The 27,061-nt window shown below is 43.3% G+C and overlaps 2 protein-coding genes and 1 long non-coding RNA gene across 3 annotated transcripts in view; 2 read left to right on the forward strand and 1 right to left on the reverse strand.

The window, feature by feature from the left end:
* Nucleotides 1-4,545, forward strand: part of DYNC1H1 (dynein cytoplasmic 1 heavy chain 1) — a 42,512-nt gene extending 37,967 nt beyond the window's left edge. The window contains exons 71-78 of the mRNA XM_042813440.1: nucleotides 136-353; nucleotides 521-624; nucleotides 1,027-1,238; nucleotides 1,903-2,056; nucleotides 2,852-2,994; nucleotides 3,358-3,526; nucleotides 3,938-4,065; nucleotides 4,172-4,545. Coding sequence (XP_042669374.1) covers nucleotides 136-353; nucleotides 521-624; nucleotides 1,027-1,238; nucleotides 1,903-2,056; nucleotides 2,852-2,994; nucleotides 3,358-3,526; nucleotides 3,938-4,065; nucleotides 4,172-4,300 — 1,257 coding nt within the window. The 3' untranslated portion in view covers nucleotides 4,301-4,545. The remainder of the gene's footprint in view (nucleotides 1-135; nucleotides 354-520; nucleotides 625-1,026; nucleotides 1,239-1,902; nucleotides 2,057-2,851; nucleotides 2,995-3,357; nucleotides 3,527-3,937; nucleotides 4,066-4,171) is intronic.
* A 10,913-nt stretch (nucleotides 4,546-15,458) lies between these two features.
* On the reverse strand, nucleotides 15,459-22,755 carry HSP90AA1 (heat shock protein 90 alpha family class A member 1). Its single transcript, XM_042814234.1, has 11 exons — nucleotides 22,651-22,755; nucleotides 21,242-21,400; nucleotides 20,784-21,150; nucleotides 20,222-20,355; nucleotides 19,431-19,739; nucleotides 18,692-18,857; nucleotides 18,246-18,436; nucleotides 17,971-18,118; nucleotides 16,844-17,112; nucleotides 16,400-16,733; nucleotides 15,459-16,218 (listed from the first exon to the last, which is right to left on the reverse strand). The coding sequence occupies exons 2-11, from the start codon at nucleotides 21,398-21,400 to the stop codon at nucleotides 16,109-16,111; spliced, it is 2,187 nt and encodes a 728-aa protein (XP_042670168.1). The 5' UTR covers nucleotides 22,651-22,755; the 3' UTR covers nucleotides 15,459-16,108.
* A 403-nt stretch (nucleotides 22,756-23,158) lies between these two features.
* On the forward strand, nucleotides 23,159-24,090 carry LOC122157916. The gene is made up of 2 exons (XR_006168067.1): nucleotides 23,159-23,513; nucleotides 23,791-24,090. It is a non-coding gene; the product is annotated as an uncharacterized LOC122157916 (long non-coding RNA).
* The last annotated feature ends 2,971 nt before the right edge of the window (nucleotides 24,091-27,061 follow it).

Here is a 27,061-nt window from a genome sequence, read left to right on the forward strand (position 1 = left end):
AACCTTCAGCTACTTAGACGAGTAAGGCTTAAATAATCTGCTGGCAGTTCAACTTAGCTGCTGAGTATGATTCCTCTAGCAGAGGAGAGGTGAGGAGGATGGTTTCCTGCTGATTGCAGTGTGTTTTTCTTACAGGGCCGCCAGAACATTTCACCTGATAAAATCCCCTGGTCTGCCTTAAAGACCCTGATGGCACAGTCTATCTACGGAGGCCGCATCGATAATGAATTTGATCAGCGTTTGTTAAACACTTTCTTGGAACGTCTGTTTACTACTCTGAGTTTTGACAGTGAATTCAAACTGGCTTGCAAAGTTGATGGACACAAAGATATTCAGATGCCAGATGGGATCAGGTATCATTTTTCCTATGCAGATTTCTGCATGCATTTCTTAAACTAAAACTTAACCCTCATCTGTATTTCTGTGCTGGTGTTCAGCACAGAAATTATTTGTCTTGGACAAATAATTACCTTGCCATTCTAATAAGGGAAGGCCTTCTAACCAAAATTCTTACTTGCAGACGTGAAGAATTTGTCCAGTGGGTTGAGATGCTGCCAGATACTCAAACACCATCGTGGCTAGGCCTGCCAAATAATGCAGAAAAAGTTCTTCTCACCACACAAGGTAAAAACAGAACTTTAGCAATTACTTATGAAGATTAGAAGACCAACAGTGTAACTGAAAAGAGATGAGACACTGTAGTCCTGATGAAGAACAAAACATTAGCTTTCCCTCCTCTCTCAACAGTTGATTTAACTTCTGCAGGGTCAGGGCTTCAGCATCCCAGAAACTGCCAAGAGGCTTCTGTGAATTCAAAAGCTGACTACACGTAGCCTTCCAGATGTCAAATTCCCATAGTTCTAGAAAACTTAATACTCAGCCCCAGAACCCCATGCAGCTAGACAGTTCTGAATCTTAGGTCTAGAGCTGGGGGAGAGATAAGCCCTGATTCTTGCATGTAGTAGGATGTTTTCGTCTCAATGCCAATTCTTTTCTGACTAACAGTGTACCTTTTCTGTGTTTTAGGCATAGATATGATCAGTAAAATGCTGAAAATGCAGATGCTGGAAGATGAAGATGATCTAGCTTATGCAGAAACTGAGAAGAAGACAAGAACTGATTCTACATCAGATGGTCGCCCAGCCTGGATGAGAACACTGCATACCACAGCTTCTAACTGGCTTCATCTTATCCCACAAACTCTAAATCATCTGAAGCGAACTGTGGAAAACATTAAGGTAAGAATAAAGTTTTGTCTGATGTGAACATAGGAGCTGCACAAGTTCTGATGTATTGGAGAAAGTGCGTTGTCATTTTGAGCACCACCAATTAAGCTGTTCTTTTGGACAGCAGAAGTTGTGTTGGTGCTGATTCCAACTGCCTCAGCTATATCACGGCCCATTGAGTTTCTTGAAATGCTCTTAGAAGTTGGCTCCGTGCTTTTAGGGAATTCTTTAAATCACAGGAACTGCTTCTGAAGCTTCTTTGTGATAAAGTAGCACACTGGCTGCTACTTACCATACTGCCTTTCCAGCTAGTGCACACAAATTAATATCGAAGTTCAGTGATAGTAAAGGAATATAAGGCAGCAGCTTCTGCTGAGCTATAGCACACATTTCAGAGGGAAACTCTTGGGGTCTAGACAGTAGTTAACCTAAGCTTTAACTCTGGAGTAAGCTCCTCAGATTAAGATGTCCATGACTGCCTAATTGCTTCAGAAAGCTTAACTGTGGGACAGCAGGTGAGAACCTTTTGTTGCTAATCAAAAGCAATCCAGGAATGATTTGAAGGAGCTGCAGCACACAGTCTGCATTTGTTGCTCAACAAGAAGTCTTCTGCTAGCTTTCCAGTAAGAACATTAAATGTTGATCTGCAACTTACTTCAAATGTTCTGATGATCAGGATCCTTTGTTCCGGTTCTTTGAGAGAGAGGTGAAAATGGGAGCTAAGCTGCTTCAGGATGTGCGTCAGGACCTTGCAGATGTGGTTCAAGTGTGTGAAGGGAAAAAGAAACAAACCAACTACCTACGTACACTCATAAATGAACTGGTGAAAGGTATGGGAATTAAGACTGTTATCTCTCTGTGCTCTGTTTGCCTCTTGTACTCTGTAAGTTAGAGGCTGTTAAGCTCAGCAGCTTAAAAAAGAAACTGCAGGGAAATCAGGATTGGCTTTACCCTTTGGGACAGGCAATCCCTTTTGAGTAGAATTGCATAGAAATATATAGAAATAAAAAATATATATAGAAATATAGAAATGCAATTAGTTTAATAAGAGATTTCAAGTTGGGGTCAGTAACTTTAGGCTTTTTCAGATAGTTTACATTAGCAGCTTAATTTCTAGTGCTATTAGATTGTTTCAGTCTCTAAATGGCAATGGAACAAAGTTTTATAGCACAAAGTAACATCACTGTTAATCACATCTAGCAATTTCTTCATTTTTCTAAGCTTCTCTTTCAAGCTTTTAGGTAAACTTGTATTTCTAATAATAACTGAAGATCTGTTATTGAAGTAGCACTCTGACACCTGTTTTGAACAAAAACAGTGGGTAAAGCACAGTAAATCGACCAATTCTTTTTATGGAATTCAAATCTTTAAGAAAACATAAAGATCAGTTATTAGAGTTTATAGATGCTTGTAACTGAAGTTCTTTTTGAATGATTTCTGTAATTGAATGGCATTTTAAGTACTAGACCTAGAGGCTCTCTTAAATAAATGCTTTTACTTACTAAGAAGCATTGTAATAGACATTTGTGTCCTGATGCAAGCCCTGAATGGTTATTGGAAAAGGAAGAAAAATTGATAGTGGAAAAATAGTGCACAAATCTTAGTTTTAATCACATTTTCCATAGGTATCTTGCCTCGCAGCTGGTCTCATTACACAGTGCCAGCTGGAATGACTGTGATTCAGTGGGTGTCTGACTTCAGTGAACGCATCAAACAGCTGCAGAATATTTCCCAGGCAGCTGCCTCTGGCGGAGCAAAGGAACTAAAGGTACTTTATGCTTGTATCAGCTAGAGATTGCGTCTGGATTTAGGTGCATAACTGCTTTATGGAGTCTTCATATCAAGACTCCTTAGAGGTTCCTCAGGAAAAAATAGCTTCAATCAGTTTTTCCTAATTGTGCTTGTAAATGCTGTTAAGTATCTGCTGATACCAAAATAATGAGGGCAGCAGGCTAACATGTAGATCAGAGGGGAAAATAGAATTTTTACAGTGACAGATAACGTAGACTTAAAGGAAAAAAAACACAGTTGCACAATGTTACAGCAGCAGGAAGATTTTAACATACATTTAGATTGATGAAGCAATAGCTATAACAGTTGCTATTCTTTTTCCTCTTCCCTCCTCCATTAGAACATCCACGTGTGCCTCGGTGGCCTGTTTGTACCCGAGGCATACATTACTGCTACACGGCAGTATGTTGCACAGGCAAACAGCTGGTCCCTGGAGGAGCTCTGCCTTGAGGTCAATGTTACAACCACACAGAATGCTGTGCTGGATGCGTGCAGTTTTGGAGTCACAGGTAAAACTCACTCTGGAAAGAGGGGTCTCTGTTCTGCAATACTTCCACAAAGTGCTAGTTTTGAATGGGTGTCCTATGAGAAAGTCGTATCACTACAGGAATTACTGGACACTTTCTGAAGTTGTTAAATACTTTCCTATTATTAATATCTTTTATCATGGTAATAAACATCAAAACTCAGGTCAATATATACTTAAGCAGTATTCCATAGAGTATCTGTTGTGACTCCTCTATTTGGGGCATGAAATACTTACTGCTCTCTTAATGGACAAAGCGGAGAACCTAGTTTAAAATAGATTCTTGCAGACCTTGATGGAGTAACATCACAGCCCTTAAATAGTGCAGAGGGAGACTTACTTTCCTTAGATGTAAGAAAGCTCTTAGAACTCTAAAGTGCAATTCAATTTACAGGCCTGAAGCTTCAAGGAGCTACATGCAGCAACAACAAGCTGTCACTTTCAAATGCAATTTCAACTGTATTACCTATTACACAGCTTCGTTGGATCAAGCAGACAAACGCTGATAAAAAAGCGAATGTTGTAAGTATTGACTGAATTCGCATTGTATAAATACCACTAAGCAGCACAGGAACTTTCCCATCTCCACCTACCTTGCATAACTCTTCTGTGTTCACATTTCTCCCAGGTGACGTTACCCGTTTACCTGAACTTCACTCGTGCTGATCTGATTTTCACGGTCGATTTTGAAATTGCTACCAAGGAAGATCCACGTAGTTTCTACGAGCGCGGTGTTGCTGTTCTCTGCACTGAGTGAAAAGCTTACAAATTGGCAATACTGTAATAAGTGTCACTCTTTTGTGTATTCCTCATCTAGATGTAGCTGATGTGGATAGGTTGTCAGGTGGTTTTGTGTGAAGTTGAATTGGAAGAAGGGGGGAGCGGTAGTTTGAAAGCTGCTGGGCTAGGTTTGTTTGAAGGAATACCAGATGAGATTTTTAGATGGTTACTGACAAGCAGATTTGCTGGTAGTATTACAGGAAATAAAACCCATAAGCAAGATTTCTGACTGCCTGGAATTATTATGGTGACTTTGATCTGAGGAACTGTATCTACAGTCTCTCCAGGGAATAACAATTAATAACCTGGTATTCAGGCTTAGTGCTGATCTTCACAGGGCTCTCTCAGCTAATTCTGTGACTAAAGCATAGAAACAAGACCACTGACAGACAAGTCTCTAATGCACTAAGACACAGGGCCTGATGTCATCTCCTATGAAGTCTGATAACAAGTGAATTACTTTTAAACTTGGTTAAGTAAGCTGTTGTTACAACGCTGCTGGGATGCATTCAGAAGCTGTACTGTTTTAATGAAAACATTCCTGTGGGGGAGGCTAGCAGAAAAAAGAGGCATTCCTCTTAAGCTGCTTCTATGGTGGCTGAAGGCTCCCATTTCATTTTTCTTTGGGCCAAGAAGCGATCAGAGATGCATGTGAAAAGTTATCATGCAAAGGTTAGTGGAATGGTAAAATACTACTAAGCTTGTAGCTTGCAAGGGGTTTTCCACCTTTATTAGTAGTTTTAGGAAAATCTGTATGTTATTCTGTGCCAGTCATACAGAATGAATGCTGTCACAGCTAGTTGGTACCAAAATATTTCAGACAGTTATACTTCTAGGAACACAGTCCATTTTTGTGGAAAATAGAGACAGCAGATGAAAAACACAAAGAGCAATAGCTATGTAAAATCAATTGCAATTCAGTCGTTCTTCCTTCCCTCCTCAACATACCCTTGTAATACTTCCAAAGCTGAACAGATGTTTCCAGACACAGCACACAGGAATCTGGTGCCCAGACACTGAAGTAGCACACAAGCATCAATCTGAAGTCTTGTTCAGCTGCTTTTGCAAAAGAAACCTAGCAGGTTGACTTCTAGAATGAAAGACTTCATCCAACTACTTAATTCATACCTTAAATCAAATGGCCCGGATTTTCTTTCTTCGTTTCTCACCAGCGCTCTCGGAAATGGTGATCCCTTTTCTTTTAATAAGTGGTTGTCTGGAATTGGTGCCATCAGTGCCATCACAGTCATCTGCTAGCAGGGGTTGTGGAGAATTATCACCTGCACTTGCAAGGAGATGAGTAGGGGCTGAAGGATTAACACCCACTAGTAAGGAAGGGTCAGGCATCAGCCACGTGGAGGGAAGCACTTCTGTGTCTCTCCTCAGCTTAGAGGATTGCAGCAGGCTTCTTGGGAAATCCTTCTGCTGGCTAGGTAGTTCAAGGGGAGATTTGCCATCATTTACTCCCTGGCTGTGAACATCACTGATTTTAGTTTCTGAGCAGTCCAGAGGTTGAGGGAAGGACTCTCCATTCCCTGAAGGATCAGCATCCTCAAAAGCCATTGCTTTTGGAGCACTGCTCATCCACGGTGCAACTTCTATACTGTTCAGAGAACTCAAGCTACAATCAGAGTGAGTGGCTGTGTCTTCTGAATCACCATCATAAGGATCTAAGAACTGAAAACAAAGATCTCTCTAAACACGGAGGACACTTATTTGTCTGAAGAAAAATACAGAGGTGTACAGCAGGGTTAAGAAACACTTCAGCATAGTGTGGAAGTTTCGTTGATCCACACATTCCCACTCCATTTTAATTTTTGAGTGAACACTGAGAACAAAGCTGCTGTGTAACAGCTGAACTTACTTGCAGTCCCTTGGAATCTCTTGCCTTCCTGAGTCCTTCAGCAAGTGGGTTATGCAAGACCTGTTTAAGTGAAGTTGACATAAGTTTATAAGGCATCTTCCTATGAGTCACTGATGACTTAAAGTAATATTAAAGCAGATAAAAACCTAAAGAAGCCAGATTGTCCCATCATCTCAAAAGACAATAAAAATGTGTGTCAGTCTAACTTCTACAGGCCTGGTTTAAAAAAAAAAAAAAAAAAAAAAAAAAAACCTGAAGTAGAGGGAGGAGAGCCCTGCTGAGTCTTAGCACTTCAGACATGACTATGAAGAGAATGATACTGTATATCTCACCACCAAAAAAATAAATTACAAATTAACAGTAGAAAAGCTGTCAATTGGAGGCTAGAGAGCTTCCTTCCAAATTAGGTCACTTCTTGTTCTCCGACATTAGAGGCATACTACCACTACACTGAAATCCCCAACAGAGCAAAAGTCTGAGCTACACGACTCAGCACAGGAGCTGCCATTATGGCCCTGGCCAGCTCAGTGCTTCCAAGGTGCTCATAAGATCTGCAGTGCTCACCCTCAGCACTGCACCTGTAAGATCTGACAAGAGTCAGTTACACACAGCATTTCTGTATGCTCACTGTATGTATATACACTTATCTATATGAAGTCACTGTGAACAATAAGATCAGAGCTCACAGCAGCAAGTTCACTTATATTCTGCTGTGCTTTGTAGCTCCTGACATATAGGAGGCTAACAGAACAAATTCACCAGAGCTCAGCTACACGTTATGGACAGGAATGTATGAAGGGTGCGAAACTAAAAATCAAGCCAGCTCTCTACTCCAGAATGCATTTGGTTTCTTTCCTACTGATATTAACCACACTGGTTTGCCAGCCAGTTCAGGAACCTATCAATGTTCACAGCCGACTGCCACAGCTCTGTTCTCTCCATCTCATCTGAAATGAGCATTCAGCAGAGCTCCTGCAGCAACCTTGCCCAGCACCAGCACTAGACACAGCCCAGATCTGCTGCAAGCACACCCTCACAGAGAACTGATGAGGCCATTTTGGTATAACCTGAAACTGCTGCTTGTTCTCTCCCTGAAATTTCTGTACAGCTTTAATTCCAGCAACCACTCCTTTGGCACTTCTTGTCAAAAGCAAAAGGGTGAGAAGAGCTTCTAAGCATGGAAACACCTCAGAATCTGGGCCTCACCTCCACGCTGGATTCAGACTCTGACTCCGTGCTGGACTCCACCACACACTTCTGCTGCAGAGGAAGAAGGGAAAGAAGCACCACTTGTAGCTGAAATTCAGACAGCTTTGGGTTGAGGCTGAAGGCCCTGTACAAGCCCAAAGTCCTGTGTCAGAGTTTTCATCACAGGAAGCTGCTCAGCTTCTCAAATATCTCACTTTTGTGGTACTGATTGGGTTGTGCAGGGCAAGACACCATGGAAAGCAGACTTTCTCTCCCCTCCCCAAAGTTTGCTCTCCCTAGGGGGTTTTTTTTTGGTTCTTTGCAGGTGAATTAGATTATTCACCATTTGAATCAATTTATTCACAGATGTTTCTCATCAGCTGTTCTTCAGCACAGCTCCCTGTACCAAAGCATCCAGCACAGTCTATTTTGTAATTTAACAGGAAGAAAGAGCAATTAGAAGAAAGTTACCATGTATTTACGTGCCAGTCTTTCTACACAGTCCAAGCTTTTAACAGAATCCATAATTTCCAGAGCATCTAACAGAACGGGGAAGGGAAGGAAAACACATCATAGAATCATTAAGGTTGAAAAAGGCTACTAAGACTATCTATTCCAACCCCAATCCATCCTACCATGCCCACTTACCACCCACCTCCATGGTTCTGGAACACCTCCAGTAATGGTGACCCCCCCACCTCCCTCGGCAGCTTTTGAAGAAGCTTACACTCCACAAGGGGATTTCAGATGCTTTTAAAAAGGCACAAGTTTTCAGAACCATTAAAGAGGTGTTTGTACTGAAGACATGAGACCAGCAAACACGAGGCCATGCTCAGAGCCAGTCCTGCACCCAGCTCTCCCTACGGGGTCCCACTCACCTCCGCCCAGGCCCTCTGCATACCGCCCCACCCGCCGCTGCCTCCTTGGCCGCTGCCTTCTCTCCAGCGAGGCCATCCTGCTGCAGCTCAATGTGCCTGGGCTGCCAGGCACCAGCTCACACCTGCCTCTCCGTTCAGCTCCAGCTGAAGACAGCTTAAAAAGGGACATAAAGAGGAGAGTGAGGCCTCCTGCAAAAGTGCTCTGTACCACAGCTGAAGGCTCCAGACCCCTCCTCAAACCAAGCTCACTGGACTGCACGTAGGCCTACAGCAGAAGCCTATAGAAAATAGCACAGCAGCTCACATACCTTACTCACATTCCTAATACTGAGAGCACAATTACACACAAGCACACACAGCCAGAAGTGCTACACTCCATTTCCCCCTCTGCTTGCAGTCATTTATTTTCTGCAGCCCCATGTCAGCCACACAGCCCTCAGGAAGCAGCCCCGAGCGTGCAAAGGCCTTAACGAAACAAACGCCCACCACCACTTGCCAGTCTAAAAAGGCTCCGTGAGTCAGACCCTGGAGACACAGAGCAGCCCACAGCAGCCTCCCACTCTGCACCTAGCCACCAGCTGAACTGCACACACCTCTTTTCTCCCCCAGCAGTTGCTGCTTTTCCAGCTCCTTACCTCATCTGCCTAGGCCATCCAACAGCTAGGCCCTTCTATCAGGAAGAGGCCTGCAAAGACTCCTACAGCTCTCCCGCCACTGAAGCAGGGTCTGAGTGGAGTTCTGTCAGTACTTGTAGTACCAGCTGACTTCAATGAGTGCAAATAGCCATCACCTTTCATCCGCACACATGGCTCAGAGTCCCTCCTTCTACACAGGCCTGCCCCAAATAGCTGCTGATGCTCTATGGGCAACAGCTGTTAGCAGTCACTCCCTACCAGGTAGGACTCGGGAGAACTGCTAAGGTGAAATCGTGACATTAAGATTCATGTCTTCCAGGCATCAAACATTTTAGAAACACACTATGGGAGTGCACTGTAGTGAGAGTGCTTCTATTTCACTTGCAGTTGGGAGCAATCTACTCCACAAAATAGTCCCTATGGACCACATCCAGTGCTGGTACTTTGTGGTATACAAACAACAAGATTTCAAGATTCTTGGTTTTCTTTGGTCCTTCGAGGCAGCAACAAGCTGGAGACCTGAACCAGGAGCTTGAGAACACAGGTTGTGCTCATGACTTTTCTTTGTCTGAATTCATTATCTTGCAGAAATGATTTCACAAATGGAATGAATTAGCACTGCTTGACAGCACTGATCCATCCTCACAGTAGATGCAGCAAAGACATAAAGCCAGAAAGCCACACTATTCCTCTCCATTCAGAGAAGGAATTTTTAAAGGCTGGCCAGGCTATTGCTGTTTTACTTCCAAGTCTGTTCACAAGTACCAGAGTGGAAGTATTTTGCCTGACTTGGAATATGGCTTTCTAGTAACCCATACATTTCTTCGGTAGCAGATGATGTTCTGAAGATGTAGTGCTCCAAGAGTGCCTGCATCCCCTTTGCTCTCTGAGGTCAGAAGAGAGAGGATGGTATTTTGGCTGCCTCAGTTCTGCTTGTCACTTCCTCAGCTTCTTGCACTTAGGATGCTGAGAAGGCAAAAAAGGCAATGGGAGGGTGGATATGTAGATTCCTCTTATTAAAATCCTTTTGCATATAACAAATATGCTTAAAAAAAAAAAAAAAAAAAAAACTGGAGTTCTTTTTGCTTGAATACGTGCCTGGCTGTGCTGGGAATTCATACTGCTTGTTTCAATTGCTTCTCCCAACTGATTTCATGCCTGAATATCAAGGGATATGTTGAAATTATTGGAAGAACAAAAAAAGGATCAATTTGCCACTTTTTTTGCAGTTTCACTTTTTCTGTTCGACATTATGGTCATAGCACTGATTAGACTGAATGGTGGACAGCATAATATCTGAATGGGGCTTTGTAAACTGAGAGAGGACAAAGGAGCTCTTGCAGTGTAGCTGTTTGGTTTTTTTTCTGACTAGATGAGCAGTTTTAGCAAACTTTTCAGAATCTGTTTACCTCAGGAATATACATAGTCCTTCAACAAACTATTAGCATTACATCAAGCTTAATACATATGCTCTGCAGAGATAGAAAAGTTCCTGGTGAAATGTTTGTATTCAGGCTAGACTCATGGTCATTGCTGTTACCAACAGCCTAAATATGAAGGGCTTTCATCTTAAAATTAGAGATCACCCATGTTGGCAGGGGTCTGTGGGATCCTGCAGGTGATGGGACATCAAGATGAAATCAGCATTCAGGCAACAGCACGGGACAGATGCACCCTGCTCCTATCTTGACATATCAAAGTTCTGTGGATCTCAAAATCCACCTGTCCTGCATAGGCAAAAGTGGCATCAAGATATGAAGCAACAGGAGGCCACTGAAAACTGAGCAAGGAGAAAACTCAGTTCTCATGATGCCATTCCATGAATGCTGCAGTCTGTACCATCTGCTGCTCTGGATCTAATTTCAGATTGCAAGGACGCACCTGGTAACTACTGTTACAGTACATGCTGACAGTGCTGAGTGCCTAAATCAGTATCTGCAAAGAATGTCTTCATTGAACTAGCATGACCCTCCATCAGGGATTTGTCTTGTGCAATAACTGTAACATTTGGCTTTGTTTCCCAGAGTTGTTCCATAACATTCTGGGCCTGGAATTACTGAAATGCTGCTTGGTTGTGCCATCAAGAAGAATAACTTGCACTCTCCTCACAAGCAGAACAGAAGGCACTGGCTGTGCTCTACGGCAGATGTTTAGGAGGACTGGCCCTGCTGTACTTGAAGCTGGTGGTCCCTTATAACTTCTTTGCTTAAGGAATGGAGCATGGTATCTTTAGTTGGACTGGTTCTTGGAAAACATAGGGAGTAAATGAGTGATGTGGCCATCTCTTACCATAGCGAGTGCCAGGAACAGCTCGTGTCAGCTGCGAGCTCTGGGGAACGAAGGTGCTGTGTACAGATTTGTCCAACTTGTAGGAGAAAAATTAAAAATGGGATGTTGTGATTTTGAAACTTGAATTCTACTATACAACCTCCAACACTGCCCAAAGGAAGCTAGGATAAATATTTCTGACAGTGCATTAAAGACCAGACAAAGTACTATAGACATTATTAATACAGCAGAGCCTCGTTTAGGTGACATGAAGGGTTTTTTTTCTTTTTTTTTTCTTGTTCAGTGGTACATGGTAGAACTGGAAACATTTGTTGTTTGTTCACACACACTGCTGTCCCACTCTGGTAGCAAAGCAGCTGTAATACTGTTCTCCAGAAATGCTGAAGATTCGGATGGCTCGATATCCATGGGTGACGAGCAGTCAGGCCTCTGGGGCCAAACTGCCTCTGTACTAGCTCCAGATTTCTGAGATGGTTCACACAGTTCCATCAAGAATGCTGATAAAGCAGATTTCTCCTCAGCAATTGTTTCCGTTGGTGTTCTAAAACCATCTTCTGGTGCCATATAGATATCGCTGTGGGACTCTCTAGCTGGCAGGACTGCCTTTCCAGGAGAAGGAAAAAACTGTTGTTGATCTTCTGAAGGGATGGCATCTCTCAAAGCTGCTGCCTGTGGCAGGCCCTGCTCCGCTACAAGTTTAACTCCTCTGCGACGCTTACCACTAGTGACATTCATACTGGAGTTTGAGTAGTGTGAGCTGTCTTCTGGGTAACTGCAGTAAGCATCTAAGAACTGAAATAAAATGACTTTCAGTAAGGTGTGTTCTCACCATCTGGGCAGTATAATTGAGAATCAACCAGAAAGAGGTAAGAAAAAAGTGAAATCCACTTGGACGTTGTACTCTCGTATTTTAAAGCACAGAATAAATAAAAGCTTGCCTCTGTTTTAATGGCAGAACAGTTCAAATCAGAATTCTGTGCAGTGGGGCAAAAAACACACACGGCATTTACTGCCCACCCTCTTCCTCACCATCCCATCAGAACTGCACCTTGGTATGAAAGAACGTATGCCTCCGTCTCATCTTCATGCTGCTGCTAAAGGCACTGAACGCTGCTCTGATACACCTCTTCCTCCTTGGACCAGCCATACTGCAGTGGAGATTTATTTGCCAGGCATTTTCTCGACCTTAACTTTTTTAAGAAATACAATGTTTATACAGTTGACCACCATAAAGATACATCTTGGCCTAAAATTGCTTTTCAGTGTAAGGTTTAGTTTGTTTTAAATGAAGAACTATTAAACATTATTTCATAATGAACTATCAGGAACATTTGATCATATTTGATGTTCATGTCACCCCCTTTAGGGTGCCCTCACCCTAAAGAAATCCGGAATAGGGAAATCTGAAAAAAGTGAAGTTTGATTTACTCACAGGTAGAAGTTAGCCCAAAATGATGAATTTGCCAAAGCTTCTGGTGTAGAATTCGTATAATCTCCAAGCACAAATTAAGAAGGTGAATGAAGATCTCAGATCAGCTGTAAACTGGTAAGTAAAATACTCTTCATCTGCAGGATAAATCACTACTCATGAAAACTATATAAACAGTGTTCATATCTGTAGTCTATCAATTAGTATATTTGAAATGCACTTTATTTCATAAATCCAGTTGATGCTTGGAACTCAACGGAGTTCATGTTTTTGTCAGCTCCTAAGACAATGAGTTACTTTTCTTCCGCCACCAAACTCTGGGCTTTACTGCTTGCAATGAGGTGAGCCCTTCACAAGGGGAACAGGAACATCAGCCAAGGTTCAAAAATCCCGAACACACGGACCAGTTTACTTTGAGAGCAGAGGAGTCACATACTTCTGAATGCAGCGTCCTAATGCCTTAAGCTTGATAACAAAAAGTCTAGCATCAACAGGAGAGCGTTCTGAATGTCAGCAGAACTTGAATGTCAGCAACATAATCCCTAAACAAGGAGAGTACGGCCAAGCTGTGAAAAAGAATTCCCTTGTGATCACTTACTCAGTGGGTTGGCTGCACTGTACTGAAGCTCCAATAAGCAGAAGTACTTTTATTTTGACATCTGACCTTTTCATAGAATCACGGAACAGCCTGAGTTGAAAAGGACCACAATGATCACCTCGTTTCAACCCCCCTGCCGCAGGCAGGGTCGCCAACCACCAGACCAAGCTGCCCAGAGCCACATCCAGCCTGGGATTGCCCTTGCTGAATTTTGTTGTGCACTTCTGCTTAGAATACATCAATCTGTAAACTCCAAGCAGTGTTTCTAACTTATTTCCAAGGGAGGTAAAAGCTTAAAAGATTTGATGGGAAAAGCCTTCCTCCATTATGAATTTTACATTTTTATTTACTAACAAAAAGATTTTTTTTTTTTTAATGAAGATCTTGTAGAATAGACTCTAGTCTTAAGACAGATATCTTAAAATTCAAGCACTTTTAAGCCCTTGGTACAACATTAAGATTGCATGTCAGTGAGATCTTGGACTGAAATCTATGTTTAACACAGTTCTGAACATCTGATCACTAAGGAGAAGCACCTTCACCTTTTGATCAGTTTGTATTACCCATGGTAGAAAATGCAACTCAGTACTGATGGACACGTTAGGAGCCAAGACAGGGCCTGTTTTGATGTCATAGTCACTACTATAGCAACACATCCATTCCTATGCATTCTGCTACATTCTCTTTCCATGGAAGATCTCATCTTAAGCTGTTTAAGGTTGAATCTTAAATAGAAATAGTCACACCGAGTCTTGTCTCATTTCCAGGCTAGGCAGAGGAGAGCAGAAACGCATGGCCTGTTTTATGCTTTGGCATTTCTCATCTTTGCCTTGCCTCCCTTTCACTAACACAGTAACTACCTGTAGACTTCTGAGATAGTTGGGACTTCAAGCATTTTGGACATTAAGCAGTGAGGAAGTAATACAGGCATGGAAGCCAAATGCCTCACCTATGACAAGCTGCAGATATCCAACCATTACTGATTTATCTAGCTGTTAATAAAATAGCTTTACAAACTTTGGACAAACAACCAACCAACCACTGTTAAGTGGAGAACTTCTTTTCTTTTGAAAGTTTGTTTCTATCATAAACATGAGGAACAAATGACACTTCACTTTCACAGCACACATCAGCAGCAGCAAAAGTGAGGAACTCCTCACCAAGGGCACTGGTGCAGTGAAGAGCATTGAGCAGTTCAGGTCTGCTACAGAACACCTCATCGAGAGCAGTCCCTCCACAAGGCCTTGCTCCAACTGCAAGTGTCACAGCTCACAGGCTCTTGTCCTGATGGGGGATTTCAACCACCCAAGTTATCTGCTGGGATAGCAGCACAGTGGGTGGCAGACAATCCAGATTCCTGGAGTTTGTAGAGGGAAACTTCCTGGTCCAGGTATCAGATGGAACAACCTGAAGTGAAACCTCACTGGACCTGGTGCTCACCAAAGCAAAGCATCAGAGAGGTTAAGATTGAAGGCAGCCTGGGCTGCAGCGACGACACCCTGGTGAAGTTTGTCATCTGGAGTAATGCTGACTGGCAAAAAGCAAAGTAAGGACACTGAACTTCCCAAGAGCAAAGTTCCAGATGCTCAAGGAATTGCTGGATGAGATCCCCTGGCAAACTGCCCTTGTAGGCAGAGAACAGAGCTGGCAGCTTTTTAACACCCTTCTGTAACTGCAAGAGCTCTCCCACTCAACAGAAGTAATCAAGCACAGGAGGTGAGCAATCAGCCTGGCTGAACAAGGACTGGCAGCTTAAACTGAGGAATACAGCAGAAGGGTACAGGAAGTAGAAGCAGAGTTGTGTTACCTGGGAAAAATATAGGGACATTGTCTGCAAGTGTCTATTAGGAAACTCAAGGCACAGACAGAGCTGAACTTGACAAGGGATGCTAAGACTATTAAAAGGTAAATAGGCAGGAGATTACCAAACCTGTACAATTTATTGGACAGCCTAATGCTGCATGTGAAATTCACTGCCAGTACAACACAACGAACAAGGCTTGCAGTTTTAGGAGCCTGTTTCTGCCTTACAAGTACTGGTAATGACATCTATTCAACCTAATTTTAAGCACTGCTTGGAAGAGATTAAAATAGTCTTAGCCTCTACTTTTACTGTTCCAACATGTGACACCAGTTTGTAGTGGCAGTACAAAACATGCAAAATGAACTCTGGGTAGCTGATACTCGAAATCCAAAACACCCATTCTGACCAGCAGCTTTTGTTCCCAGTATTAACAGACAAGTCAGCAACAACTCATTCTTAACACTTTTATTCTTACAGTTCTAGGTTTGAACTGTACATGCAGATTTGCATAAGTCACAATAGAGATTTACAGTGGATTCTATTCTATGGTAGAGTGCAATCCAGAATCCTTGAACAGTATAAAAAACAACTTTAAACATCAAGACCTTGTTAGAAGCAAAAGGGTTAAAGCTTCCCCAAGTGTCAGCTCTCATAGATACCTAGTTACTAGGTACTCTATGTTAGACATATTCAGAGTTGAAGAGCTGTAGAACACTAAACAAAACTTGACCACCCAGATGTCATACCGTCTTTGTTACTTTTCTGGCAATTAAGAATAAGTCAAAAACCCTGCCACCTGCAAACCAGCTAATACAGACAAAAATAACTACTCCTTACTTGCCTGTCTAGGGTTGTACAGAGTTAAAGAAAATACTCCCTCAATGGCATTTGTATCTCACCATCAGCTGAAAAAGCAATGTAACAAAAATAAAGGTATAACATCTTTGAAAATAAATATAAAGAGGGAATGCAGACAAAAGTGTCAAAGATTTTTGTGGTTTTTTTTTGTTTTCTTTTTTTGGCAGGTAACATTCATAATATACAAAATATAACTTATTCATATTAGCCAAGGAAACATTCGTGAGTTCCTGTAAACTGTTTTAATCCACCTCCTCCATACGTGATGTGTCGTCATCTCCTTCAAGAGGTGGCATCTCCTCGGTAACTGCAGGACTGGCCTCCTCTGCAGCAGTATCATCTTCATCAATGCCTGCACAACAAACACGAGGACCATGAATGCTTATCCTGGAACTCAAAGCCCTTATTTGCCTCCACAGAACTTTCTACGGCCTGAAGGTTTTCACACCACCCCCCACTGCTCCATGTGCTCAGAAGACATGGAAATATCAACATACCCAGAACTTACTGGAAACAAAAGATTTCCAACTTACCCAGGCCGAGTTTGATCATCCTGTAAATGCGGTTGGCATGCGTCTGGGGATCTTCTAAACTAAAGCCAGAGGACAGGAGAGCTGTCTCGTACAGCAATATGACAAGATCCTTCACAGACTTGTCATTTTTATCAGCCTCTGCCTTCTGCCTCAGTGTTTCGATGATGGAATGATCAGGATTAATCTCCAGGTGCTTCTTTGCTGCCATGTATCCCATTGTGGAGTTGTCTCTCAATGCCTGTGCTTTCATAATCCTCTCCATATTGGCAGTCCAGCCATATGTACTTGTTACAATACAGCATGGAGAAGTTACCAGGCGATTGGACACAACAACCTAGGAAAGCGTACATAAAATTTAAGTTCTTAGCTTAACATTTCAACATTTCTAATGCAGCAGAACCCCACCGTCTGGTCAAAGTGCAAGTTACAAAACACCACCATTACCTTTTCCACTTTCTTCTCAAGGATATCTTTCATTATTTTGCAAAGGTTTTCAAACTTGGCTTTTTTCTCTTCCTGTTTCTTTTTCTCCTCTTCATCTTCTGGAAGCTCTAAGCCCTCTTTCGTTACAGAAACCAGGGTCTTGCCTTCGAATTCCTTCAGCTGCTGCACACAGTATTCATCAATAGGCTCAATCATGTAGATCACTTCCAGCCCATGTTTGCGAAGGCGCTCCACAAAAGCAGAGTTCGCCACCTGGTCTTTTGTCTCACCTGCAGGAAGCATGAATGTCACGTTCTGTTTGAGCCTCAGCACTGTCACATACCCAACTGTATTCTGGAAGAGCCTATGCAACCCAATGATGCTCAGTAGCTCTTACCAGGGATTACAGATTATGACAAACCACGGTAGCAATCCTGCTAGCCTGGTGAGACTTAAGCCTTCCCAGCAATGTTTTCATTTGAAAAGATGTTTGGCATTCCAACCCTTCCGGGCTCACAGGGGAAAAAATAAACTAGCTGTGCAAATGCACTGTACACCCTTAGCTTTGTCAAAAAGCCAGTTTTAAATGTGTTCTTCCTTACCTTCCAGGAAGCAATGACAATGAACGTATTTCAAAACTAAGGCAATGCTTTAAGAGTAGCTATAACAATGCAGACCAACACTGCACTGCACTTCCCCAGGAGCAGTTAATTCTCCAACTAGCCCAAGTTAGACAGGAGGAAGCATCCTAGGACACCTTGCGAAGTCTGGAAGTGCAGTCTGCACTATTAGTAAACATTACTTCTAACCAGCCCAGCTGTGCTCATTAACACACCATAAGCTACTGACTACAATCCCATTCTACATGGCAGTATTTACTTGCTTTAGAAACACTAAAGGAATCAGCCAGTATGACAGAAATACAGCAAACTTCATCTTCTCCTGATACATGCCAGAATTTCTCCATCACAACCAACTACGTAACTGACAAGTAATCACGAGCAAAGCATTGCAGCTTTTCACAATGACTTTTTTTTTTTTTTAACATCAATTATAGAATTCATTTAAAAACTGTAGAAGAGAAATGAGCATCTTATCCCAACAACCTTACCTAACTGCTTTTCACAGAGCATTTCTTGCCAACTCACCAGTAATGTAGTAGACATGTTTCTGGTTTTCCTTCATGCGAGTGCAGTAGTCCTTCAGAGAAACCATTTCATCACCAGACGCAGAAGTGTAATACCTGAGTAACTCTGAGAGTTTCTTGCGGTTCTGGGAGTCTTCATGAATACCAAGCTATAGAAGTAAGAGAAAGTACAACTGAAAGGCTTCCTTAAATAAATACTAAGCTGTGGGGTGCTCAGAATGTGGTACTAACAGAAATCTGTACCGTTTACAACCAAGATAAAGGAATACTACAAACCTTGATATTCTTGGAGAACTGCTCATAGAACTTTTTGTAGTTCTCCTTGTCTTCAGCCAACTCAGTGAAAAGTTCCAAACACTTCTTCACCAAGTTCTTCCGTATCACTTTAAGGATCTTGCTTTGTTGCAGCATTTCACGAGAAATGTTCAGAGGTAGATCCTCAGAGTCTACAACACCTCTCATGAAGTCTGGAAGGAAAACATCACAATTAGCTTTGTAGGTTTTGAAGAACTAAGATTTACAATCACTACGAAGTGGCTTTGCTGCTCTGTATTTGAAATAGACTTCTACTGAATTTTCATACAAATCAAGCAGTGCTTTCTTCAACTGCTCAGATACTTTTACTCTGAAGACTCTGCCTTTCTCCATCCCATTTTCCTCTTTTGAACATAAACTGCTAGTTTCTATAGGTATTTTCAGAAATATTCTTCTGCAGCACTCACTCAGGTACTCGGGGATCAGCTCCTCACAGTTGTCCATGATGAAAACTCTGCGCACATACAGCTTGATGTTGTTTTTCTTCTTCCTGTTTTCAAACAGATCGAAAGGTGCACGTCGTGGGACAAACAGGAGAGCTCTGAATTCCAGCTGACCTTCCACAGAGAAGTGCTGTAAAAAAAAAAAAAGACCATTTTATAGAATTGCAATTTGTCTCTAAGTAATGCTGACCTCCTTCCACAAAAAAAAAAAGCAACATTAAATGCAGTAAGCAAGACATTGGTCAGAAAAATGAGCATGTTCTCCAAAACATCATCTGGATTCTACTCAGCTGTTGCCAGGCTGTGAAACAACTGTGAACTGTGCAGCACCACCTTAAACCATGAAGGCCTGGAAAGGTTAACTGAACCCATGCTCCCATTTTTAAAACTGAAGTACAAACCAAAACAACAGCTAGGTTTCTATTTGAGATCCACTTTCAAGTTTTGTAAATGGATTTTCCAACTAAGAAAACATTTGCATTTATATTTGCAATAAACAGAACCAAATGTATTTGTTGAAGATGCTGAACACAAGCTTTACAAGTTGCCTGAGCAGCTGTAGCACAAGCATCTCACAATGTAAGCACTCTGAACAGTATCACTCCTAATAGTAAGCAACTGCTACAATACTCAAAACAATTTAGATGCTTGGCTTTAGTGGCAAAAAAAAGTAGTGTTTATAAAAAGACAAACAAGAACGTACTTTGACAGCCAAATGGTCCTCCCAGTCATTAGTTAGGCTCTTGTAGAACTCGCCATACTCCTCATTGGTGATGTCATCTGGATTCCTGGTCCAAATAGGCTTGGTCTTGTTGAGCTCTTCCTCATCAATGTACTTCTCCTTGATCTTCTTTTTCTTCTTCTTATCTCCATCCTTCTTTTCCTCTTCCTCGTCAGAGCCAACATCTTCAATCTCTGGTTTATCTTCTGTCTTCTCCTCCTTCTCCTCTTTTTCCTCCTCCTTTTCTTCAGCTTCATCATCACTCACCTCCTTATCGCGCTCCTTCTCCACCTATGAAAGAGAACATCACTTGGACTTCACGTGCCACCTGTCACATTAAAAGCAAGTAATGAACTGCAGCCTAAGTAGGTAAGCAAACTGCAATTAAATCTACAAACAAGCACAATGCCCAGTTTTTGTCCTAGACTCAAACACAGCATTTCATTACTTGGCAGTGTTTCAGTACATGTGGTTCTATGGCAGTTCTGCTGTTGTAATGCATTGTAACTACTTTCCACTAAGAATCTACGTAAGCACAGTTAAGTTTTGAACTGTTTGGAAACTGTGATGCTACTGACTTGGCTCCGTTTTTTTGTTTTAGCTTCATCTTGTAAAATTAGTCCATTAATTAACAGCATCCCATCAGTTGAAGAGCTACACCCATGCAGAATCTGCAGCAGCAGAGCAATGTGGTATACAGACTGCCCATTTATATTTAAAAAACATGTTTTCTAACTCCTGCTCCTTAATATACAGTATTTCAAAGTACATACAAAGAGCCTAATAGGGTAGCCAATGAACTGAGAATGCTTCTTCACGATTTCCTTGATCCGCCGTTCTTCCAGATATTCAGTTTGGTCTTCTTTGAGGTGCAGGATAACTTTAGTTCCACGGCCCAAAGGCTCACCTGGAATGAAATGTACAGGTAATACACAGAAGCAAACCAAGCTGTGATAAACCCCACAAATATTTGATTTAAACACCATACTCCTCTACCAAGGATTTCTTTATCCCCAGCAAAATAAGACACTATACTAAAGCAAGCTTACAGATGACACAATCTTACTGCACTCAGCATTTTGCACATATTCCTGATGTTTCAATAATTACTCTCTTCATCTGACATCTTCCAAACCTACACAAGCATTTCCATGTGTAATTTTAGAATAGCCCTCATTACCACACACTGTTTACTCCAGACATTCCCCTAGCACATGTTAACAATTACTCAAAATAAATCTGACTTGATATAACTGTTTTCTTCCACAGAGTAAGCAGGCATCTGAATCATTTGCTAATAACCTTTCAAGAACTGACCTGAGCAAAAACACTCACCATTATCGAGTCTGACAGTGAAAGATCCTCCAGCTGATGATTCCCAAGCATACTGCTCATCATCATTGTGCTTGGTGATCACCGTCACTTTCTCCGCAACGAGGTAGGCAGAGTAGAAGCCAACACCAAACTGACCAATCATGGATATATCAGCCCCTGCCTGCAGTGCTTCCATGAAAGCCTTGGTACCAGACTTGGCAATAGTACCAAGATTGTTGACAAGGTCAGCTTTGGTCATCCCTATGCCAGTATCCACAATGGTCAGAGTACGATCATGCTTGTTTGGAATCAAGTTAATTTTCAGGTCTTTTCCAGAATCTAGCTTGCTTGGGTCAGTCAAGCTCTCATATCTGATCTTGTCCAGAGCCTATCAAAGAAAAGGCAAGCTTTAGCATCCCCTATCTAAAAATCTTGGCAGTTCTATAAACATAAACCAGTCCAAGAGCCCAAATACTTACATCTGATGAATTGGATATCAGTTCCCTCAAGAAGATTTCCTTATTAGAGTAAAAAGTGTTGATGATCAGAGACATCAACTGAGCAATCTCAGCCTGGAAGGCAAAAGTCTCCACTTCCTCCTCCATTGGTTGGTCCTGTGTTTGCACAGCTTCCGGCATCTGTGAAGAAATAAAGGTGAAATTCAATGCTTAACAACTCTAGCTTGCTGCACATACACACTTAAAGGTACTTTGAATTCAAATCATTAGCTATGGAGTTTTAATTACTGTAGCAGTAAGGAACTCAGAGAAAGAACCCGAGAGTTCTGAAAAAATGCAAAACTAAATGGGGCTTTAACCACATGCTTTTAACGTACGCTTCAGCTTGCAGTTTTACCATTTTACAGTAGATTACAGGGAGTAAAAATGGAACTGAAAACCTGGCCGGATATTCGGGATGCGAACTGCGCTATTCTACAGGCATCTCACATTACGACTTGTACTTGCTCTCCTTCACCCGAGCTGCCGTTCTGCTCAATGAACTACGACCACTGGCTCGCAGGACTCGCAGCACTCAGCACATACTGAACACATTCAGCCCAAATGAACACATTACCCGGTTGAACAGAGATGCTTTCTCGCAGGAAGGTCAAACACAACTCCAACCAAAAAAAAACCCCAACCTCAGCCCCGTTTTAAGTGGCGTACAACGAACAGAAAACAACCACAGCACGGCAATCCCGCCCTACACCAGCAGCGAAGCGAGCGCCGATGAACGCTACGGGCGCAGCCGCCTCCATACGGGACGCGGCGCCTGGCGGCACAGCCGGCCCTGAGCGCCCCCTGCAGGCTCCCGCCGGAAGTAGCGGAGGTTCTAGAAACTGCCAGAGCCTTCCCGCCGCCCCCCCGCCTCCACCCACCGCCGGCAGCGGGGCGCAGCGCGCACCCCGCCCGCCCGCCCGCCCTTCAATGCCGCCATCCGCGGCTCCAGCACCCCGCGCAGCGCCCTGCCTATACGGCTGGGTTGGACCGCCTTCCCGGCGCCCTCAGCTCTCGCCCCGGTGAGAGAAAGCGTTATCTGCACGGAGAGCCCTTAGGGAAACGCTTCCTCCAGCAGTGGCCGAAATGCCCGCCAGGCGCTGCCCGCCATGCCCTAACTCGCCTCACAGCCCCGTCGGTAGCAATAAAGTATCACAGGGGTCGCAGCACACCCCACCTCCCCGCTCCACCTCCATTGTACATTCCCGACTCCCTCTACCACACGTTTTAACGACAAGTCGAAAAAGCGTCTCGCACCACGCGGCGCCCCCCCCCCCCCCCCCCCCAGCCCGCAGTACCGCCGCCACACAGACGCCGCCAGAACGCCGCACGAAAGCGCCCTGTCATTGCTGCCCCCCCTGCAGCCCAGCTGCAGCTCCGCCGCCGCTCACCTCAGCAGCAGGGATGGGCTGTCGGTCACCTCACAGAATCAGCAAACGCTCTCTACCCTCAGCTCTGCGCCTCCACTAGTGCGCGCCCCCGGCCGCCCGCCCGCCTTATATACAGCCGGCGCCGCCTCCTTCCAGAACCATCGGGAACCTTCACTGACAGGCACGGGGGAGGGGGCGGGGGGGCGGGGCAGAGCGCCGCTACGGGGCGGGGCAGAGCCTCGCTCAGCCAATAGCAAGGGGCCGCGAAAGGACGCCGTCAGAGCGCGGGGTTAGCGCGGGCGTTCGCCGTTACTTCAGCCATCGGGGTGAGGGCGGGCTCCGCGCGTGCGGAGCGAGGGGTGAGGCGGTGCGCGCGCTCCCTATTCGCTCAAGCGGCGGTTCGGCCCTACGGCCGGGGAGGGGCTAATCGGGCGCGTGCGCGTGCGGAGGTGGCCGCTGAGGGGGGTGGGGTCGGCCTCGGGGCGGTTGTGCAAGCGGTGGTGACGTCATCGCAGCTCCGCTCCTCATGGAATGTCCTAGAAGGGGCCGCGCTGCGCGCTGCTCCGGCGCGGGCTCTAGAAGGGCTTAGAAGGCGCTGCGCTTACCTTTCCCCGACCCCCCACCGCCTTCAGAAGAGCCCAGGAGTGGGGTGCGGGCTGGGAGCCGCCCGTCTTGTCTCGGAACTCTGTGTGCGCCGGGCGGCTCCCGCTCAGCCGGCTGTGCAGGTGGCTGCGGTTCCCCTCAGGCGGGCTGGGGCTGCTGGGCCGGCTGCGTGATTCACAGCACGGTGGTGCTGTGTGAAGCGTTTCGCCTAATGGAGAAAGCAGAGCAGCTCCTCACAAAGCAGATATTGGTCTGAAGGCTGAGCGAGGCTGTGCCTCTCAGTACGTAGACCTCTGTGGGATTAAAAGAGCTGAGGGATCAGTTCTGAGAAGCTCAGAAGGCCTACATAGCGATGTGGTTACCTCAGGGTTTGAGCTGTAACAGCAGATGATAGGCAGTGCTGTTGCTTTTGTTAGATCCAAAGCCTGAAACCCACTGAGGTTCCCAGGCTGTGCGCGGTCATTGCTGCTTGTCAGTGGGAAGATGTGGCATTCAGATGGCAGGCCTTTCTCCATTTATGCACTATGCGTGAAGTCTCTGGTGTCTGTCTCCTTACAGCGAGATGAGCACATCTAGCAAGGGGGCTATTTTTATATCCCGAACAACCTGATTGGGAGCGAGGCACCAAATGCAGGCCTTTGTGTCTCAGGAAAAGAATCTGCATCGAGTGTCTTCCAAGCTGCCTTCTGAAACTTTCCTCTTGGAGCTGATCCACTCCTGGGGATATAAATACCAAGTGAATGTACATGTTAAAGCTGTTCAGAGATGGAAGCATCTCTGCAAGGAGAATCTCATTTCTGTAAAGCACAGCCATTTATTTATGTGAGGAATAAAAAGGATGCTGTTTCTGTAGCAAAATTCATCCCAGGCCCAGTTGGTTTTTTGTTCTTTTGTTGTTTTTTTTTTGCATTTCTGTTGTCTCTTGGGCATACTCCAAACATCTATCTAGGTCAGCATCTGACTGGCTTGAGAATCTAATTTCTGTATGCATAACCTGCTCTTATTCCAGTTAAGCATCCTAAATTATGCTGGGTAGCACACCCTGTGAATTAGACATTATGATGCTTAGCTCTATGAATGCATCTAACTGAAGGTCCTTAAGCTTTGAGTCTGATTTTTTTGCATCCTTTATCCTGCAGTTCGACCTAAACAAACATCTGATTGAAATGGGGCCTACAGGCTTGATTTTGTTGAGAGCTGTGTCTCTCGCGGAATTTTCAGTCCATTTTGTTATCTTCTCTGACAAACAAGAAGATACATTAAGTATCTTATTAAGTAACTATGTTCAAGACTAGATGAGGAGTTAAAATTAGGGCTCGCTTCACTGCAGTTTCTGCAGTATCTGCATCAGGATCTGCGCTGGTGCAATGACTTAGAGGACCTTGCCCTTCTGAGCAGAGATGTTATACCAGCAACATAAATAGAGGGCCAAAATATGGCCTTAATTAGAAGTAAAAATTAATTGTAATGTCAACAGTAATGCAAGATGGTGTAACATTAGCTGCTGGTTAGCACACAGGAGAAATCAAACAGTGAGAGTGAAGCTATTTACTCAGTTTAAAGCTGGATTTCAGCCAATGCCCAGCCTAGAAAGTTCTTTGGTTCCACCCAGGCCACCTCATCTCTTTGGTGCTTACACTGGTTGTTTTTTTTTTTGCTTTACTCCTCAGCTCTGATTTTGCAGTTATTGTTAATGCGTTACTTTTTCTTTCTCTTGAACGCCGAAGTCTACAGAACAATACAATCCAAAATCCTTTCTAGAGAGTTACATGTTCCTTCCATTGCACAGTGACTGCTTTCAGGTATACTTCAACTGCTTTACTCATCTGCTTCCTTAAAGCAGCTTAATGGCTTTTATACACTGTGTAATAAAGTGTGACAGTTGTACCCAATGTATCTTTAATGCTTTTCTTAGATAAAAAATTGTCTTGGTCTGGTATGCATTCTATATGACATACCTTTTAGGTTGAAACTCTTTTCGGATTCCATCAACTGAAATGTTTCCTCGCCTGTATTTGGATCAAAATAACTGAGGTATTTTAGTGAACTGCTAAACTATTACCATCTATGCACATCTCTCCAGTTCTTTTGTTTTGTGTAATGTCCTACTAAAATTATTTACATATCCAAAATTTTAAGATTGCCACTTTTAACAAAATATTAAACATGTTTTTCTTAAGTCTTTTACCTTCTCATCTCTTGACTAACATGCATTCAGTCGTTCAGATCTAGGGATATACTTCATGTTAAGCATATGAAGACCAGTGGAAGGTTTTACTTGTGGTTGGAATCACAGGCCTTCACATGGTCTGATGTCAACGTGACTGAAGTAACAATTCTGTTTTTCTTTGGTTATTGTGTTATTTAGCTTTCAAAAGCAGACTGATTTTTTTTTTCTTTCCAAAATTGTTTGGCAAAACCAATAGGAAAAGTAATCTCATAACAACTCATCGGAGTTTTCCAAGCTCTGCTTAACACCAGTCCCTGTCTGCCTGTATAAAGTTAATATTTTCTTCAGGAATTTTGAACAGTTCTGTATTCTTCTTCTGTTACACAGTGAGGGCTGGTAAAGACTGACATTTTGTTCTTGTGGTTCTTCTATTTTAAATGATCACAGTTTCATATTGCTTCAGATTTTGACTAAAGTGTTACAGACTTGGTTTCTGCCAGTTCAGTTAATTTGGGGAGAAGATCTGTTCAAAATATTTCCCTTTTCTTAACTAAGAGAGTAGTATACTTTTGTGTGTTAACAAACAGTTCTAGTAATGGGGACATTGCTGAAGCCTGATGTTTTCAAGTCCTTTGTTCTTGGCACATTCACACACAAGTTTGTTCTGTTCCACATCCCCCAGCCATTCTCACTGTCCCAAATCCATCTCTCCTTTGATTTACAGCCTGGACAAGAAGCAGCACGGTCTGTGGCTGCCACACACATGTGCTTACTGAGCAGCCGGCCATTGCCTCCCAGCTCTTAGGCTAGACAGACAGCGAGGATGAAGCTGGACACTCCTGTACCTTCCTTCAAAAGAGCCTACAAGGGGATGCATCTCTGCTACCTGCCTATTCATTTTCTAGGACTTCAACATCTCTATGATCTCTATTCCTTTGTTAGTTTAAATTGAATTGCTTAAATAAGTCAAGATTACTAAGAATGGATTGATGGACAGCCACAACATTACAGCATGTTTCATTGCCTTAGGAAACTAGACTAAAATAATTCTTCCCTTTTGCTTCTCCCCCTCTTTTTTTTTAAACAGACGTACCCAGCATTTGAGGAATGAGAACAGATTTTTCTTTGTTTTTCCTTATTTTTTTTAATTATATGGTACTAAAATAAATAACAAGGGGGACCTGCCTTTTATTCAGTGAGATCTCCTGCTTCAAACATTACTGTAAATGCAAAGACAAGGAAAAGACAACAACCACAATACTCAATCTAATCCCAGGCAAATCATTGCCTTTTTTTTTTTTGTCACAATCTGAGCAAGTTCAGATTTGGTTCAGATTTGAACCAAATATTGAAGAACCAGGTATTTTAAAATCAAAAACTTTTAAAATCAGAACTGTTCCATGCCAACAACACATGCTGTAATGTTTGAGAATGCTCCAGGGAGACTTAACTGTGGCCTTCCGGTACTTGAAGGGAGCTTATAAGCAGGAGGGGGACCAGCTTTCTTAAACAGTCTCATAGTGATAGGACAAGGGGTAATGGCTTTAATCTAAAAGAGGGAAGAGGTAGGTTAGATGTTAAGAAGAAATTCTTTACTCAGGGGGCAGTGAGGCCCTGGCACTGCTGCCCATAGAGCTGTGGGTGCCCCATCCCTGGAGG

This window comes from Centrocercus urophasianus, unplaced genomic scaffold (assembly GCF_019232065.1).
Source record: "Centrocercus urophasianus isolate 14NV4802_14NV808 unplaced genomic scaffold, USGS_Curo_1.0 seq_14, whole genome shotgun sequence".
Taxonomy (NCBI): Eukaryota; Metazoa; Chordata; class Aves; order Galliformes; family Phasianidae; genus Centrocercus; species Centrocercus urophasianus.

What these genes read in the sequence shown, in the direction of transcription:
- HSP90AA1 (XM_042814234.1), bottom strand. Translation starts at nt 21,400, where the DNA reads ATGCCGGAAGCTGTGCAAACACAGGACCAACCAATGGAGGAGGAAGTG. An exon ending in TGATATCCAATTCATCAGAT is followed by an intron (nt 21,151 to 21,241) that starts GTAAGTATTTGG and finishes TTTCTTTGATAG; the next exon opens with GCTCTGGACAAGATCAGATA. An exon ending in AGTTCTCCAAGAATATCAAG is followed by an intron (nt 18,119 to 18,245) that starts GTTTGTAGTATT and finishes TTACTTCTATAG; the next exon opens with CTTGGTATTCATGAAGACTC.